General features: G+C 37.6%; 1 protein-coding gene across 1 annotated transcript; it reads right to left on the bottom strand.

Moving 5' to 3' along the window:
• Window positions 1-15745: 15745 nt before the first annotated feature.
• Window positions 15746-18142, bottom strand: LOC110111144 (amino acid permease 3). The gene is made up of 5 exons (XM_020842887.2): window positions 17545-18142; window positions 17233-17326; window positions 16936-17150; window positions 16711-16850; window positions 15746-16628 (listed from the first exon to the last, which is right to left on the bottom strand). The coding sequence occupies exons 1-5, from the start codon at window positions 17909-17911 to the stop codon at window positions 15984-15986; spliced, it is 1461 nt and encodes a 486-aa protein (XP_020698546.1). The 5' UTR covers window positions 17912-18142; the 3' UTR covers window positions 15746-15983.
• Between the last annotated feature and the right edge of the window lie 1654 nt (window positions 18143-19796).

Here is a 19796-nt window from a genome sequence, read left to right as displayed (position 1 = left end):
CCCACCTCTACACAGTAGATATAGTAGATCACATATAAGGTAGTTAGTTACAAAGCAATGGTGTTGATTAAATTAGTAGAAATCAAACTGTAATGACGAAAAAGTATTCTGTTACAAAGTAGAGAATGTGGAGGTGGTAGTGTAAGGTGAGTTGACTTATGCATAAGGAGGTTTACATATCAGGTATACTTATAATTATATACTTGGCCAAGTTTCACTCTTCAAATTGACCAATGTATTGAGGATAGCCTTGAAACTTCAACGCTTAGACTTTAACTAGAAAGGGGGAACAACGCACAAGAGAATGTAAAGCATAACACCAATATTCCATATATCAACTTCCGGTTCATATTTCCTTTTTGGTACTTCAGGAAAAATATAATAAGCAATGCTAGCTATACCTTTGAGAACCTCTCCGGTCTTGACGAAAATAGAGTCCAACATCAGTTGCTTGGAGAGGAGTATCTTCTTCTTTATTAAGCAAGAGAATGTTTTCTGGTTTGAAGTTTGATGTCGGGGATCGAGAAGGGGTAGAAAACAAACTGGGAAGCTCGAAGGTTCCAGAGGTGAGATTTGATTTGAGGTAGATGGTCTCGTAAGTGTCAATGAGAGACATCATGGATGGCATACAGAAGAGGTGATGTGGAAGGCGGAGGCAGGCTCATGGATTATGAGCGAGTTGGAGGCCAGGCGTGGGGATCGAGATGGGTGACCATGGGAATAGAGTGGGATCATATGAACGAAGTGGGAGTGAGGACAAAATCAAGCTGGAGTGAGGGGATGTATTGGGTAGATCATAGATAGACCACTGACAGAATAACTACATATGTACTTCTGGGCTCCAATGGCCTTCTGAGTTCTTGGAGCTTAAACCATAGTATAGAGAAGGAAAATTCCGAGGAGGATACTTCTCACTAATGATTTTGTAAAATGGCTTTTTAGTGGCTTCGTGTAACAACTTGAAAAAGGTAAATAATATTTGAAAATTTTGGCTTGAACCCATTAACATATGTTATGAAGTGTTTTAATGCTTGAAAAATGTTTGGGTGTGCTCTAAAATGAGTCTCAAGTGTTGCATGCGAATTTCAGCAAAATCCGATAATGTCACTTTTGGAGCACCCCAATGCCACATGTTCGAGCACCACAGTGTTGCACTCAGCCAAGGTGTTAGAAAGTGATATTACGGCCCTAGCTCTCGAATTATTATAAATTTTTGATAGCCTAAATGGTTAAAAATGAGCACCACAATGCTACGCCATTATGAGAATTTTTATATAGTTTAAAATCTATTTTCTCAGATCATTTGAGCACTGAGCTAGTCAAAGAGGAGAGAGAAAGAGAGGGTTTTTAGAGAGAGAAAGTTCATATTTTAGTTGCTTCACCATTTTTAGTTGTCAGGCCAGTTGGGAAAGTTATCTGGAGCGAGATGAGTCACATTTTGCCTCACTATTTTTAAAAATTCAATATTTTCCTAAATTTCTCAGTTAATTTTATAACTACGTTAGTGAAAATGTCTATAAATTTGGACTAGTAAAACTTTCATTATGTAAATTTTTATATATTATTAAGATTGAGATTATGAACTTTTTGAATATTTTTTTTGAAAATTTTCTACTTGCTTTTGGAATTTTCATGATTTTATTGAACAGGAAATAATTTGGACTTTCAAAAATAATGCTTTAATATGATTAAAGTCTTGAAATGGTATTTTATATAATCCTTTTTAATTTGGTTATATTTTGAAACTGCACATTTTGACTGTACTTTTGACCTAGCAAGTATTCTATTTAAGTATATTATTATATAAGCTTTGAGAATAGAAATGAAAGTGTGATTGAGTAATAGCTAGTTGTTATTATTTTTATTAGAATATATGGAAAATAAGTAAAGACTGGTTGACCCATTGGTTGGAGGCTGTTGACATGTATAGACTGGTGGGATGATGGGCTTTCCTTTAAATACTATAGTTTGGTGTTATTCGATAGAATGATACAATGATTTTAGAGCAACGATTGATAGTTATAAGGAGATGATTATTGTGATGATGATCAAAGAGCGACGACTCTATTTACTGAGCCAATGATTTACTAATATTGATAATGTAATGAAAATATCATGATAGTCATGACACCTTACTTGTTTAATATGACTACTTAAATGCGTATTCAAATTCATTATTACTGTAAGAATTATTATTATAGCATTGATGTATTGTTACTATTACTGGATCTATTAGTTTTAATATGAACACTAAAATTGTTACGGATACTCTTATTGACTCACTATATTATATTGATTATTAACATTGATTGAGCATGTGATACACTGAGCATATGATTAAAATATTAATATAATATTAGTAGAATCACTAGAAAGTATGTGTACACTTCTATATGATTTAATTACATTGATGTAATTTTGACAATTTTACTAATAATTTGATTTTACCACTTTGATATGATGATTGCTATATAGATTTCACACTTGTACTGACTTACTGGATTTCATATAGTAGTTTATAGATTATAATTCAATTACATGTGATTTTTACTATTTGTATTGATTCAAGAATCATATTAATGTCATTACTATGAATTGATTTCGGACATATATATTGCTCCTTTATCATACTATGAATTCAGTTATAGGTTTTAGTGTGACATGCTGGGCTAGTTAGCTCATTATATATTGTTAAATAATTTCAGGTCAAGGTAAAGGAGATTGACTTCATGTTCAGTTTTATGCACTCAGGATTTGTATAGACATGATATGATTAATAATTCATGAGAATTGTATATGATTTTTGGGGTAATAAGTATTGATTTATATTGTTGTTTTGAATTATAAAATTTAGATTCACTATTTATGACTGATAGATGATATTAGATAGCTCTAATATTGTTATTAAAAGAAAGAAAAACTAATAATTCTTTCAAATTAAATTCTGGGGCGTAACACTTCGAGTGTGAGGTTGCTCTCAAGGTAATTTTGTCTGTTGAAGAGTTATGGTTCTCCAAAATTAGGATCCCCGTGGCGATGTCGTGGATGACTAAACATCAGATGTATAGTTGATATCCCTAGACGAGTCATCATCTGAGGATGACTCGGTGTCATCATCAGCAACTGAAGTAGGATCTTCTTTAAGAGTGGGAAGTTTAGGAAAATTAAGAGACAATGCTCATGTGAGGCTGATCAAATGCATGAACTACAAAGGCGCTGGTGGGTTGAATATTGGAGGTGGTGTTTTGCGCGGATATGGGCCCAGCCGTGCAGGCATGCTGGAGGAGCAAAGGGGAAGATGTCAGTTTGGTTGCCATACATAATCTCTATGCCGAACAAATAAAATTAGATAATAAATAATCTAATCAATCAAGTGATGCATTCATTTTAGCTATCCAAAAGGCATGATGGCTTTGATCGTCATCGATAATCAATCTTCTTTGGCAGTCCATCTTCTTTATATCTCTGATTCTAACTGAAATAGTTGATCCAAAAAATAAAAAAGAGAGGATGCAAGAATAAAAAATCCCACAAACCAAATAACCAACTCAAATAACATACAATTCTTCATATCAGTTCATCCCTATGACTCTTTACATCAACTATATGTAATATTACAAAAAGAGATTATAGAAATTAAAGATATACTAGACCTAAGCTCTATTATATCTAAGACTTTCCATATCAATTTGTTTTATGGAGAATTATTTTTAAGCTTTGTATTTAATTTGGCCCAAATTTTAAAACATTTTTTTGAACTATTATTTTTTTATATTTGAAGGCATGCAATTAGCAAAAAATACATAAACAATATGTAGTATACAAAATGAGTCGAGAAAATTTTATTGTCCTTGAATTTGCACTAAGATTTATGTTATTATGATATCATTTATAATAATAATTTAATATAATTTAATAACTTCAAGGCTCATCTTAATATGGTGGTATAAACGAGTCAAGCTGGGTTTTACTTAACTTGAGCTTGGCTCATACAATCACAATAAGTTCAAACTTGAACTCGAGCTTGTGTTTTTAGCTCGAGCTCGACTCGTTAAGATAAAACTAAGCTTCAGCGTGACTCAAGTGCTCATCACCCTTGGAGAAGCTCATCAGAGAGAGTTGTAGTGGCAGCTCACAGGAGAAGATGTCAGACACAGACATCGCGGTTATAACTCAATGGAAGCAACTCAATTTTTAAAGAAAAATAAAAATAAAAAATGACCAAAGAGTAGCTTTAGTGCAAAAATGACAGCAACATTTCTATTTTTCTAAATATCAAAAATAGTTAATATAAAAGATAGCTTGTGAGCTAAAAAGTCGAATTTTATTAATGTCAATCTCAAACTCAAATAAGTACTATTCTTAACCCGTGTGCTCATTAACGAGTCGATCAAGATCACCAGCTTGGCTCATTTACATCCTAATCCTAACATACTTTGTATTAGAATATTTTGACAATTACATCCTAACCCTTATTAAGAGGCCGTAGTTATAAAAATAAATGAAGAAATAAATAAAATAAAATAAGATTAAGGCCGTTGTTGGAGTTCACCGTTTCCCCGGTTTTTTCTCTCCGTCTAGCCATAACCCACCATTCTTGATATTACAGATCGGGAAAAAACTTCCATTCATGATCTGTGCAGAATAAAAAAAACATTTAGTTTCTAAATAGAAATTTTATAGGGCCAAAAGCTGGGGACCAGCCGCCGCACCACCAGGCCAGCGAAATGGCTATCCCAACGGTAAAGTCCGGTAACATTTGCTTCTGGTTCATAAGTTTCCTTTTCTTCCTTCTCATCCTCGCCGGCGGCGCCATGCTCATCCTATACATCACCTTGCCGGAGATGGAGGACTCCACCTGGCTCGCCGTCGCCGGCATTGTCCTCATTGCCGTCCCCTGGCTCTTCTGGATCTTGGCCTGCCTGTACCTTACACTGTTTCCTTGGCGAAAGCCATGCGTCGTCGTTCCTGTCGCTTCGGCCGATCTGAAGTCAGAGGGGGCCAGCGATATCGGGCCTAGCTAGTGTCGCCAGGAGAAACAAGCGGCGGCGACGCCGGGACTTGATGGATAAGTCTTTATTATTTGTATCCATTTTATATATTTATGTATATTCCGATTTTCTTTGCCATTATTGCCTTAAAACTAAAAGAGATAACTCCTCAATTTAAAAAAAAAAAATTATTTTGTAGACATTACGAGGTATTTTGTATCTTGAATTTATTTTTGTTTTGAAATTTCTGAGGTTTAAACTTCCCAAATTTTATTATTTTTGTCCATAGAATAATGTTATATAGCACATGAATAGAACTATCATAAGGAGTGCTTGGAGAATGAAACTATATGCTGGTCTACTAAAATACTTATGGAAAGAAATAGAAAATATTGTTGATTATATAATCAATCGTATTGCAACAATTCCTCTAGATTAAAGGGTTAACTGAGAAAGTTTGGTGGTAAAGAGGTTAGTTTATCTCACTTAAAAGTCTTTAGTAATACCTTTTATATTCATATTGATACAAGATATTGGAGTAAGCTCGATCCAAAGTTTGTTAAGTAGTGCATATTCATTAGATATAGCTCAGGTGAGTTTGGTTATAAATTCTAGGACTATCAGAATTAGAGATTTTCAAAAGCTGGGATGTGACATTCAATGAAGAGAAAATGTACAAGGACTTCAAAGAGGTAACTCTAGAAGGTTCTTTTAAGTATATTATACTTAGGTTGATGATGTATAGGGAGTTCCTCTAACAACTACTATTTAAGTTAGAAGAACTAGTAGATCTCACATCCTCACAAAGTTATTCCTCTCTTTGTATTATAGGCCTTCCGCAATTTCAACTGATATAGACTCTTTTTGAGCCTACACAGCACATCCTGTCTTCTATTTTTTAAAATCATATATCCTTGAGGTTCAACTTGTACAAACTCTTCTTTTAATTAAACATGGGAAAAGACAATTTTTACATCCATCTATTTTATATGTAAATCCTGTGTTGATACTATACTCAACGCAATTCTAATGTGATAGTTCACCATTAGCTTTGATACTAATTGATAGTGTTATGAGATACAGCAGAGGGGGGTTGAATTGATAATTATAAAACTTTACTAAAGTTTTTATTAAAAATAATCTTGAAATATGCGGAAGCGATTAAACAAATGAATTGGAACAATGCAAATCACAACTAAAATAAAGTACAATTTTTTTTGTGTTTTTAAATTTTTGTAACGCATTTCGTAATAAAAGCAAATATAATTTTATTTTCTGCCTTTTTTTTTTGAAAGTCAAGATTAAATAAAAAATATTCATCACAATCCTCTTTCACAAATATGATCACAATCAAACTAGGGTGTCAAATTGAAACGACCCGAAAAACTGACTTGAACCCGACAAGAATATTTTGAGTTTGAGCCCTTAATTTTTTACTCGTTTCAAATTCCGAGTTGTGTTCGAGTTCACCCGAAAATCTGGTTTTGACCTGGAATCCAGCCGCGTGTGAACGAAGAAGTGCACGAAAAGGAGAAAGTTACCTTCACAACGAGCGATCTTTCAGTTGTTGCTTTGATCAAAATGTTTGTAACTTCTGATCAATTGAAGAGAAATGTCGTCCAAGAGTGAATTCGAACAGATGACGAAGAAGCGCGTGAAAGAGATAAACCTTCATAACGAGCAAACTCCCATTCTTGTTTATGAATGTTGACCCTTATATTCTTAAACTACACGCAAAAGAACAAAAATGGCGGATCGAGCAGCGCACGGGTTGATACAAACATCATTATGAAGGGTCACATGACCTCCGAGTGTCAAATGGATGGTATCTTTGCGATCAGGACACTGAACTCTGTTGGGTCGAGGCCTCTCTCAATTGAATCGGACGGATCGGTCAAAAGGTGACGACGATCTCCGAAATTAAAGGCGCGAGGCTGATCAAACGATGTCAGATCAACAAACGGACTTCGTCAATGTTTCAGAACATTGCAAATACTCAAAAACTGTATTTTATTTGTCAATTTAGATTATCCTAATGATGACATGAATTTCGAGCAATGCGTATTTCAAGGAAATCAGCCTCGACGCGCTCAGATGATGTCCGATCATGAAAACGGGACTATGACATTGCGTCCAGAACGTCCTCGACATTCAAAATATACATCTTTGTGTGATTAATTGGATCAATCGTAATGGTGACACGGATCCCAATGTAATAACACGCATATCGAGGAGTTTGTCCCCTACGTCGCCCAAACGATTTCAGATTGCAAAACGGAAAGTATCATTGTGTCCGGAACGTCGTCACCATTAAGTGTCTACATTTTATTTAATAAATTTGGATCGTCTGAATGGTGGCGAATTTCTAAGCAATTCAAATATGATATAAAGGCTGCATTATGACGGAAACAAGGCCTCGAAAATGCTCGAACGACGTCCGATTGACAACGGACAATTCCATTGTGTTCGGAACATCATCGACATTCAGATTACACATTTTATTTAATAAATTTTGGATCATCTAAGATGGTGGTGAATTTTTAGGCGATGCAAATATGATATAAAGGCCTGCGTTCGAAGGAACGAGGCCTCGAAAACGCTCGGACAGCGTCCGACTCGACAAACGGACAATGCAATTGCGTCCGGAACATCGTCTCCATTAAGAATCCTATATTTTATTCAATCAATTGGATCATTGAGGTGGTGGAAATAAATTCCGAGGCGATCTAATATGAACAAAGACGTGCATTATGACGAAAATGAGGCATCGACGATAGTCAATGAAGTCTGATCGCAAAACGAACTGCACCGTTGCGACCGAGATATCGACAATATCCTAAATAACTAAATATATTTAATTCCTATATTCGACAAAGCCGACACGCGAAGCAGAGCAGTTCACATACAAATCATCGGACTTCATTTGAATTCAACATGCGATTGCAATCTTTAAACTCTATATTAATATTAATAACATATTAGTGATGTTAATATTAATTTAAAAGAAGTAAAATCAGAGCAAAATTCAAAACAAATTTCACATCTCATTAAGTGAGAACCTCGTATCCTCTGAACGAAAATCTCTGCCGAATCCAGCTGAATGGAAACCTCGGACAGACGTTTCACCTCGCTTTGAATGAAGACTTCATCGTTAAATAGAAGTGGAACGAGCTCTTCGGTTGATTCCAACGAATAGAGATCATGCTTATTGGCGTTCTCTTCATGCTTCCTTCCATCCACAATCTTCTGAACCTCATCTCTTCTTCCAATCCACACATCTCTGCTTCAACGAAAGTCTCCAGCTTGTGCGAAATCCTTTAGCCTGTTCCTCCCCACGCTCAGATGACCAAATTCCCACCTGCTGAGCTTCTTCAAGTTCCGTCCCTACCAACACCAAATCGAACTTCCGGTGGATCTGCCTCACACTGAATTTAATCCCTTCATTCAAGTGGATTCCGACGCCAATCTTCCACTCAAGACGGATCTCCCGCTCAGGTTCTAGCAGATCCGCCTCCCAACCTGCTTGCTGAAATCACCTAACTGATTTCCTACTGTAGCTGCCGGCCTTCACGCATTCAAGCCTCTACTCACGAGCTTCCCACAGCCTCCCTGTTCGTTTGCACTGAGCGCACTCCCCATACTACATTTACTTGCTCTTGGTTCGATCTACCCTCCCACATGCATCAAGATCTCCATCTAACCTCACCCCGTTTTCCCTGCCGAACACCTGAAGTCTTGTCGTTTTCTCCTCCAACTGCTGAATGGAAGTAATATTGCACTTATTTCAAAGGGAGATCTACAGGAGTTTTAAAGCCTTTAATGGTTTATAGAAGCTACAGTAGCTTTCTTCAGTTCTCGTACTTTGCCGATCTCAACCAATCTGCATTCAGCTCTTGACTATTTCTTCCATTTAAATTCGTTTCAGCAACGTTTTTGCCACTCTCCACGTGGAGTTCTGTCAAGGGTCTTGCATTTCTCCTTTCCTTTTGGTCACGAGAATCAAAGGAAGCATGCAGCAAACTGTTTGATTACTTAACAACCCATGCTCTGAGCTTCAGCCTTTAATCCACATAGAAAGAATCAACAGATTCCTATCATGTGGGCCCTTCTAACATCAAGTTGTGACATTTTGATTGGTTCTTTTGCATCATTTACAGTCTAAACACCACCAAAGAGTCCAACAGCAGTTTGCTGAATTCAAAAGCCCATCTCCCAAACTCAAATCCACATTTCTAAGCAATCACATTAGCCTGCTTAAGCAAATCTTCCTTCATTTAATGGGGCCAAAACAGCCCAAACAGCAACCTTTTAACTCACCTCTCAAAGCCATGAAGCCCATTCCTACATCTATCTCAAGTCCACAATTCTGCTGGATGCCATCTTCTAATTAGTTAGCATTTTTTTTTTTACTATTCTTTAGTATTTGTTTTCCTTTAGTTTTAACAGTTAACATGTTTTTCTATCACACAGCTCTCTTTAGTATGTAAATATTTATATATATGTATATATGTGCAAATTCATGTGTGTATCTGTAAAAAAAATGATAAAAAAAAGAAAGATTTCTCCAAAAAAAAAGAGAGAAAAAGAGAAACAAAAAAAAAAGAAAAAAAAAAAGAAAAAGAAAAAAAAAGAGCTTTAAAAAAAAATTGGAAATTTTTTTAATTTTAGAAAACTCGTTTCAATGCATGCGGCGCAACAAAGCGACCACCTATACACGCTTTTCTTAGCGTGGTGGGAGGAAGTGCGTTGCGACGCTTGCGACGAAGCGAGCAGTCACCCAAAATCCTTTCTTCGAAATTCGTATCGCCTATGAAACCCCGCATATACACGCTTTTCTTAGCGTGGTGGGAAGGGAGCCCGGTGCGATGCGTACGACAAAGCGGGGATACCCATAAGTACCCGCTTGCGGGGAAATAACTGTTTTTCTTGCAAAAACATTTTCAAAAATACCCATACTTAGCGTGGTGTGGGATCAAAAAATACACGACCGCAGTGTCCTCGAAAGAGGGCACCTACCATACACGCTTTTCTTAGCGTGGTGGGAATGGCCTAGTTTTCCGTAGTTTTCCCCTAAACGGGGGAGACGCCGGAAGACTGCCGAAATTTCGGGTGAACGCAATGCTATATTTGGACTTGATTGAACTCAAAGGACGATCGAACTTAGACTCAGCTTGTGAACATTTGAATTTGATAGAACGGTGGACTCGGACTGTAAACTTGATTCAATTGACCTAAGTGAACTCAAACTCAAATAAATTTAAAAATATAAGATTTGAGCTTACATTTGATTTAAAAATCAAATGATTAGAATAAAGACCTTGAACATGATCTTGGACATTTGAACTCAAGCAAGTTGGATCATATGGAGGACTTCATTTGGACTCAAACTCGATCGGAACATGACTTGAACTTGAGCCTAATTGAATTTGTAACAATTTAAATCAAATTTGAATATTGAAGCAATATTGAAGCAAGGCTCCAACATTTTGAGCTAGAACAAATGCAAAAAAAACAATGACTCAAGATTGTGACTTGAGACAATTATAAAGAGCTTGACTTGAAAATGATATCAAAACTTTAATGGAATGTTAAGGAATTGTCATCTCAAGTTGAATGCAAAATGCTAACCAAAGAGATCTAAATCATTCATAAACACAAGTTGAAGGACTCAAATAAACATCAATGGAGGAGCTTCAAAGAATGTAATTTGGAGGATAATCAATGTTCTTATGGAATTATCATTCTAATGAGAATGTAAATGTTAATTAAGGAGGGCAATCCATCCAAATCTCATCCAAGCAAGCAATGACTCATACACAAATTTATTTCAAGATTTAAAATGGTAATTTATTTGAACAATAATAAGCCACTTGTGTTAATCATCTTAATTGGGATGAAGAGATGGATGAATATCAAATCCATCATATAGATTGCAAGTTATCTTTGTGAATCATATTTGAAGACAACAAACTTGCAATTAACCTATTTGTAAGTGATAAGAAGATCATGAGAATGATAGTTTGATTGTAAAGCCATGAATACAAGGACTTGGGACCCTTAGGTCTATGATTGCACAACAAGTTCAAAAATATAAAATCTTGAATGACGATATTCTAGATTTTTAATCTAATGCCAGCAAGCAAGTAGAATATCCATGACATACAAAAGACAACAAATACATATGATATCCGTGCATAGGTAATAACTTGTTCTTGAAGAATAAATGTATAATGAGCATCTACAGATAAATATGGAAGAACTGTGATAAATACAAAAGCCTTTATACACAACAAAAGATCTGCAATATATACAAGCACTCTACAAAGACAGATGTATGCGCATCATGCCACTTATGGGTAGATGCAGAAAGACTTCAATAAATGCAGTATCCTGAAGTCAATTTCAGTCTGTGAAGGAATACATCTACCTATCTAGATGCAGCAGTAGCAGATATACTGAAAAGACCAAAAATCTACATGCACTATAATCTACCTGCGCAAATGTATGAAGAATATGACAAGTGCGAGCTCATATGATCCAAGGCAAGAGATTAGTTAGTGCACTATAATCTACCTGCGTAAATCATGCAAGTAGTGCATGATAATCTACCTGTACAAAGCAGCAAATAACTAATCCAGAAGCTGCTACTTCACACCACCGGATCTGTAACATTCGTACGAGTAGACAGAAGGCGTCCACAACTACAACGCCACGCCATCGGATCCGCAACTTCTATACAAGTGGACATAAGGCATCTACAAATACTTTCAAAATACCCATGCACGTGCACCATAGCTTGTATACATATATGTACACAAAAAGATATGTTAAATCAATGAAATTCACAAACACCCACATGAGCTCCGATGAACGTGTTATTGGAACACACGTGATGTCTAGGAATGCTGCGCGGGTTATTAAAGTTGAACCTGATCCTCCTAAGTCAGGTAGGTAAGAGTTGATAAGGTTCAACAAATGATTACAAAATACCCCCAAACACCCGTATGGGCCCGGACGAGCATGTTATTGGTATACACGTGACATCTTGGGATGTTACGCGGGTCGATAAGTGAATTCAAGTTCAAACCCGATCCTTCTATACGAATTTGTAGGAGTCAATAGGGTTCGAACCTTTAAAAAAAATATACGATTATGGTGATCGATGTATTTGTATTAATACATTCATATTAGACCTTCAAGGTCTATAACAATATGAATTCACTAATAAAGACACAAAGCCTATAAAACCTGATCCCCTATCGGCAAGTCGATAGGGTCGACAAGGTTCAAGATATAAATATTTTCAAATAACCCCAAACACCCCAATGATGATCGTGTTGAATGAAAATCTCAACCGGAGGGGTCCATTCCAAATATTTTCATAATGCCACCCAAATGCCCATCAAAATTCAAAAATCCAAAACTTCCCAGAGCAAAAAATCCAACGAATTCTAAAATCCCAAATATTTAAAATTTGAAATAAATCCATCAATGCTTAAAGCAAAATCCATCCACCCTCTGCAACAGTTTGCCGAGATGGACAAATTCAAATATAACTTTAGCTCACTTAGAGCCAAATGCCTAGTCGAAAATATCACTAGGATCCATTCTAAAATAATCTCATGCTAGTAAGGACATGGTATGTGTACTCTAACCTGCGTTTGCCATCAAATGACACCGCAGGATAAACGGTTATGACCCGGGGCCCTCTGAATCGAGTTGTTTTGCCGTCAAATGGCACCACGAAATATCGGTTATGACCAGCACCGATACGTTCCTTATTGACATCAAATCCTTGAGATATGAATCAATATGATATATTGATAGGGCACAAAGCCCTCTATTAGCTAAGGTGAATTTAAATTTGTCCCCTTAGGCAAATATCCACCACAGGTCTACAAGGTCCCCTTGGACGAAGCAACCCATGGCTGCCGATAAGGATCCTTCTGTCAGGTTGGGTCGACTACCTCCTCTGACTAAGTAGACCAGGGACCATGATGGCCCGGGATGACAAAACCATGGGATCTTGATCGGGTCCATCATCCATTCCCCAACCATCTACTTTAAGTATAAGATGATGCAATTTTGAGTTTTAAATATCATATCTCCAAATTTTCCAAACTTCCCAAATACCCAAATTCAAATATAATTTCCAAATCCAAATCCATTGCTGCTACTATATGCCAGATAACACATATCTCTACGTATTTGATTGACGAATAGCCTTAATCGAAAGTTCTCTCTCGTGATCGAGAGGGGTAATTAACTATAGGGGCTTGCTCCTATAGAAAACCAGAACTCAGATTATAAAGTCCTCATAAAATGAGGGCGAAATCTATGGGTAGTGTCTTATCTAGAAACCCATCTGCCTTCCAAAATTTACCTCGGAACTAATCAGTTAAAACTCCCTCGCCGAATAAAAAAGAAAAAAACTAGCGGAGAGGCCGGGGCCGAATTTTCGGAGCCCACAATGACCAAAATGTTTTAACTTCCAATTCAATTGAAAGGGAACATCGTCCAAGGAGTGAAGTCAAACATATACGAAGATGCGCACGAAAGGGAGAAAGTTACCTTCATAGAGTGCGAGTAAACTCATGTCATTTCTTCTGATCAAAATGTTGTAACTTTCGATTCGATTGGAAGGGAAAGTCGTCTAAGGAGTTAAGTCGAACAGGTACGAAGAAGCACACGAAAGGGAGAAGTTACCTTCACAGCAAGCAAACTCCCATCGTTCTTTCCAATCAAAATGTTGTAACTTTGATTCTGACAGGAAGGGAACGTCGTCCAAGGAGAAAACTATGCGGTTCTGGGTTCGGGTTCGAAAAAACCGACCTATTTGAAAAATGGGTTGGATTTGAGTTGACCCGAATAGTGCTGGGTCAGCTTCAGGTTAGACCTAAACTCGACCCGTGACCCAATTTTGACATCCCTAAATCAAAATAAAGAGCAATAAAGTAAATCACAACTAAAAGTAAAGTGTGGTAAGTAAGAAAATGCAAATCAATATTTTTAGTGGTTCAACCAACTTGACCTACATCTACTGTCCAAAAGTCTTTCTCTTTGGAAATTACACTATATAATGATTCTCCTTCAATGCACAAATAAGCAGAGTAGGTTATGGGAAGAAATCTACAGTAGTTAAAATCTCCCATAATAATTCAGAGCATAGGAGGAGATGGAGCAGTATCACAAATTTGTTGGCCAGAGAGAGGAGCCTTCGTCAACAGAATTAGAGGGATAAATGACAGAAAGAAGAAAAGCAAAAGAAGACACGAGATGAATCAAACCACTGATCATTTAATAAGAGGTAAAGGTAGGGGATAAGTGAATTTTTTTGGGTGACCATCTGACTTAAATTCTAACAGAGGTAGAAAGATCAAAATTATTGAAGCTCACTTCACCATCAAAAATTCAATGTGAAGTAGAAACCCAGGGATCAGATAAAGAATATGCTTGAATCCTATTCTCCTAAAGGCAAAACATATCCAAATTGTTGATTTTGACCAATTGCTTGCAAGTGAGAACTTTCCTGGGATTATTAAATCCCCTAATATTCCATGCAAGTGGCAATAGAAGGAAAAATCATTTAGATTTAGCAGAAGACGAGGGGCCTTTTCTCAAGTGCTTGGTTCTTGGATTCTTTTGATGAGAGGTAATGTTTGAAGTATGCTTTTTTAAGTTGCACTTTGATAATAAGCTCTTATCCACACAAGCTTCTTCCTTATAATTTGCTTCAGAAAGAGAATCTGTTAGGATGTCAAATTTATTTGGAGAAACAATAGAGGTGGGAGCTGTGACGAAAACAATTGTGGTAATCGAAGTCTGAATAGTTTCCTCAATGGAGGAGTTTGAGTAGGAGTCAAATTTATTAAGACTGGTGACCCTATGGTGGATGATGGGTGGTTCAAAATGACTTTATTAGCTTGAGGGTTAGGAGTTTGAGAGAGCGGCTATTGCTGGCTGTGAGGAATTTGATCTGTGGAGGAGGATGTGTGTTTCAAAATGAACTTATTGGCTTGAGGGTTATGAGGTTAAGATATCAGCTGCTATTGGCTATGCGAAATCTGTCTTTTACTTTAAGGTTAGGAGTTTGAGTAGGTTCTAGTTACAGGTTGTGGAGAATCTAGCTTTGAGAAGTTGGAGCCTTAGTCCTACTAATGACAAATTTTGTAGCTACTCTAGCTGGAGGTCCTCAGGAGTCTGGGATGGTCTTCTGCACCTATTCATAAAAACAGTTAGAATGTTCTCATTTTGCTCAGTTGGAGGCTGAGACGTGCAAGACCCCTGGGAATGAACTAAAGAACCACAAAAATCACAAGGGGTTGGCCGCCACACATTGAATTTTTAGATTTATGATTTCATCCTCAATAGCGATGGGAATGTGCTCTAGGTAAACAGTTCTGTTATTAACCTGCACATAGACATGAGCGTAAGTGAGATGACTTTTTTGGGCAATAAGAGCATCCACGACCAGAGTTATACCATTTTTGCTAGCTATTTGAGATATTCCCTCCGAATTCCAACTATTCTTACCTTACTGTAAGTAAAATCTCAGTACAAAGAATGTCTGACAACTGATAGTGAATGGAAGGAGTTGGAAACAGTGCTCTTGAATGTATCGGGTGGAATATAGCTCGACAAAAATGTATTTATATTAAGAATAATTTGATCCGAAATAAATTTTTAAACAAAATTTTCTTAAATAAATAATATACCAGATTATTTGATCATATATCATTATTATGTGGCATGTACCCACTCTATTTAGCCGAAATTCTAAAACCCAAACCATTCAGATTCTTCCATGAAACTCTCGGCATCCCAAAAGCCCTAAACCATTTGGCAACAGGCACTCATCTTCTCAAAATTTTAATCCCATTCCTTCTCTTAGATGAACTTTCCATCCATTACAAGCAGCAGGTCAATAAAACAAGTGCTAAGTAACAGAAATCCAACAAATAAAAACAGAGCTCAGCTTTCCATTATCTAATGTCAGTAGCTAGATTTAAACGGTCGAAAGACCTTAAGATCAGAGACAACGCCTGCTATGGAACCAACAGCTGCTGCCAACGAGACGACGAGGCAGGCAAAGCTAAGCATCTGCAGACAAACCCACCTAGTGCTCCATTTAGCTACCTTCTTCTGAACTATATACATCTCCACCGGGAAATAAACAGTAAGAGGCCAGAACCCAACTGCGCCAAGAAGGCCAACGATGTCATTGAAGAAGGGAAGAAGCATTGAGATTACCGTAGTAACCACCACGAACGCCGTGCGCCAAACCAGTCGGAAGAGGTTGAGTTTATATGACCTGCAGATATTGATATCTCTGGAAATGAATTCTGAATGCGGCCATTTTCTTGTCGCCCATTTCTCGATGAAGGCGAACAGAGGCTGGCAGTAGACTTGGTAGGCGCCGACGAGGTGGATGACAATGGCGGCGTTGGCGATGTCGAGAAGCCAGAAAGGGTTGTAGAAGCCGAAGCCGGTGAGTAGGTTTCCGGGAGCTGAGTCGCCGAAGGCGGCGTAGCCAAGGCAACCGCAGAGCAAATAGAAAACTGTCGTTACTGCGACGCTTAAAAGAGTCGCCTTTTTCATTACCTTTGCTTCGGATGGGGGCGGGGACTTAATTGTATCCTGAAGCAGAAGAAAGGTTTTAGGGAAAAAAGAAAAAAAGCTGAAGTTCAAGTTTTGATTGATTGATTTAAAAGATTGATACCTGGATTTCGATGAGAATCATGGAGTAGGAATAAGCGAACGCAATGTCGCCGAAAGCTTGCAGGCTGCGCCAAATCTTCTGGGTTTCGGTGACTGCACCGATGCTGATTCCAGTCAAGCTCCCCTTGATTCCGCCATTTGCTGTTTGGAAAAGAAATGGAGAGTCTTTAGCATGGGAATTTCATAACTGGTTTTCTGTTGAAGAGATAAATTAAGAGTAAATTACCAACAACTTGAACTATGCCGAGGGCAAGGCCGATGCAGGAGTAAGTGAAAGACATGACGGCGGCGACAATGGAGAGCCACCAAATTTGGTCAAAGTCAGGAATTTGTGAGAAAATGATTTCTATAACTCCGAAGATGATCATATAAGGGTTGCTAGAGATGTGACAGGGGCTATTTTGACCTTTCTGATGAAAACAATTCGATCTCCGAATTGCCCTGTTGAAAATTTCAAAGCATTTTATTATTTTACCGTTCTTAATTTCCACCTAATTTAACAGAGGAAGAAGGAGAAACCTACGTCATGCTAATTGAGGAAGCAATGGTGTAGCCAATGGCCACGCCGAAGAGATTCGCGTACTGAATAAAACCACATATGTTAACCTTCAACCCACCTGAGAGAACAAGCATGGGTTAGTTTAAAATCTTTATATTTTACAGTAAACATTTGATCTTGTGGAAATATCATGAGAGAACAATCATAGATTGATATAAAATTGAGAAATCTTGTAGTAAGAATTTGATTTTGCTGAAGAACATTTACAGAACAAGCAAGAGCTAGTTAAAAATCAGTAGATTTCGCAGTAAAAATTGATCTTGCTGAAGAACCGACCAAGGTAAGCCGTGACAGCATCGGTGTAGGTGTAGTTACGCTTGCCGGAGATGGGATCGCCGGAGCGATAGCAGTCGGAGAGTAGAGAAGAAGTGTAATATATGACGAAAGAGAAGAGGATCATGACGACCGGGCCGGCGACCCACCCGAGCTGGGCGATGGCCCAGGCCAGAGAAAGCACACCGGAGCCTATCACTGCGGTGATTATGTGAGCACTCGCCGTCCACATCGTTCCTTTTCGCTTTAAGCGGCCGTCGTCATCGAAGCTTTCGAAGCATTCGTTTTCATTCTGGCTAAGCTCTATGGAGACTTCCATGGGAGTGAACACAGCTTGAGAGTAGTACTTAACAGCATTGTTTTCGGTCATTTTATCGAATAGAAACAAACAGTGAGCGATAGTAGGGAACGAGAAGGAAGCGAGTGAGCTGAGAAGAAGTGGGACGATGAAGTGTGGATGAGGGAAGTTGCAATATATAGAGAGAGATGACGCGTCTCAACCTCAGTATCTGCTGTCAAATCCCATCTCTACTTTCTCACGGCCGCATTTGCTGGTAAATCTTCTTGGCGTAATCAGTTTCATTCCCCTCCTCTCTCTCTCTCTCCCTCTACCTCTCCCTCTCCCTCTGTACCTCATCATTTTAATACCATGAAGCCTACATTCCTACCGAGTGCCCACCACTAGCGAGCATAAAAAAGCCAAGAAGTAGGAGAAATAGTCCTTCTGTGTGTTATGCGGTACTGCTAAAGTAAAAAAAAAACCGGTCACCAATATTTGTCAAGAATTTCAGAGTGGAGTGAAGGAGAGATTATTTTTTGCATGTTCGGGTGTCCGGGAATTAATCCGGACGTATCATGTCATCCAATACACATTGGATGACATGGTTTATCCGAATTGACTTCCGGACATGTCCGGACACCACACAAAATAATTTTTCGCAGTGAAGACGGTAGCTCGGAACTCTTGGAATGGATTAGGAGATAGAGTTTATTTGAGATGCGAGTGAATATAATTTTGACTTGAGTAACCTCCAGTCACAAAGAGGAATTCAATGGAGGAAAAATTTATAGAAGATTGTACGGTTTGGCACAATAAATATGTTACCATGCAAGTAAATTTACAGAATTTTACTTTTCCCGCCAATTATGTATGATAGGATTGCAAAGTGTATCACTTTAGCTTGACCTCTTGTGATTACAGTAAATAATGTTTAAGAAATAGTGAAGGGTGATGGCATTGATCGGGTGATGTCATTGTGATTTAACAATGAGAATCGGGTAAAAAAAAAAAAACAAAAACAAAACAATGAGAATCGTGTACTGATGGAGAAGTTACGACAATAAGGTGATGGCAAGATGATGGTGATCGAGTGATGGTAAAATAGCTATGACAATCAAGGAATAGTTGTTGAGGAATGATAGTGATGATTGTTAGGCTATGATGGTGAACATTAATATTGATTGTCGAACAAGAATATGAGTCTTTCATATCTTCAAACTCTTCTTAATTCCAAAATCTTTTCATGTGAAGAATAATTGTCCATTTATAATCTTATAGAGTGACATTTTGGTAATTTTAAATAAAATTCTCAAACAATTTATTGAATGGTTCATGTTGATTAACTCCATCATAGTTCATTCATTTGGCAATTAAGTTCTTTAATGATATCAGAGTTGGGTGATTATAAATTTGGTTGATTTTTCTCATCAATAAGCTCATCTTAATTGTGACTACCCAAATTGAACGATCATTCCTTTAAATAGTTTCGAGACGTTTATAGCTACTCTTCAATAACCTAATTTGGGCTCATTTGATTTTGGATAAGAAAATTCTAAGTGTTGAGCCTCCTCTAGCTGATGCGCTTGTGGCTGTACGTGGAGAAGGATTAATGTCTTGTCAACAAGGTGTTGCTGGATGAATCATCTAATGAAACTAATGTTGCTTCTCGCTTGCTTACATATGAGTCTACTCTGTCAATTGTTCATATGCAACCAAATGGAGAACCTTTTATTGATGTTTCGATCTCCCTTATCTCCAATGATGAATTGAAAGTTCATATGAGGGTAAACTTGAGGGGTAGTTGTTTGAACCAAATGAATTGGTTGGAAGAGGCTGCTTCCTCGCTTGGCGATGTTCGTGGTGAACTTGGGGCTGATTTTCATGATATGTTTGCTTTGGAGGTTGGTCATTCTATTGCTAAAGGTTTCTCGCAAGGGAAGGACAAACATGGTAGGAAGAAATCCAATAGGTAGTA

This window comes from Dendrobium catenatum, unplaced genomic scaffold (genome assembly GCF_001605985.2).
Source record: "Dendrobium catenatum unplaced genomic scaffold, ASM160598v2 fragScaff_scaffold_447, whole genome shotgun sequence".
In the NCBI taxonomy this organism is placed as follows: domain Eukaryota; kingdom Viridiplantae; phylum Streptophyta; class Magnoliopsida; order Asparagales; family Orchidaceae; genus Dendrobium; species Dendrobium catenatum.
The sequence above is the reverse complement of the archived record's forward strand: the minus strand, read 5'-3'. Positions and strand labels throughout refer to the sequence as shown.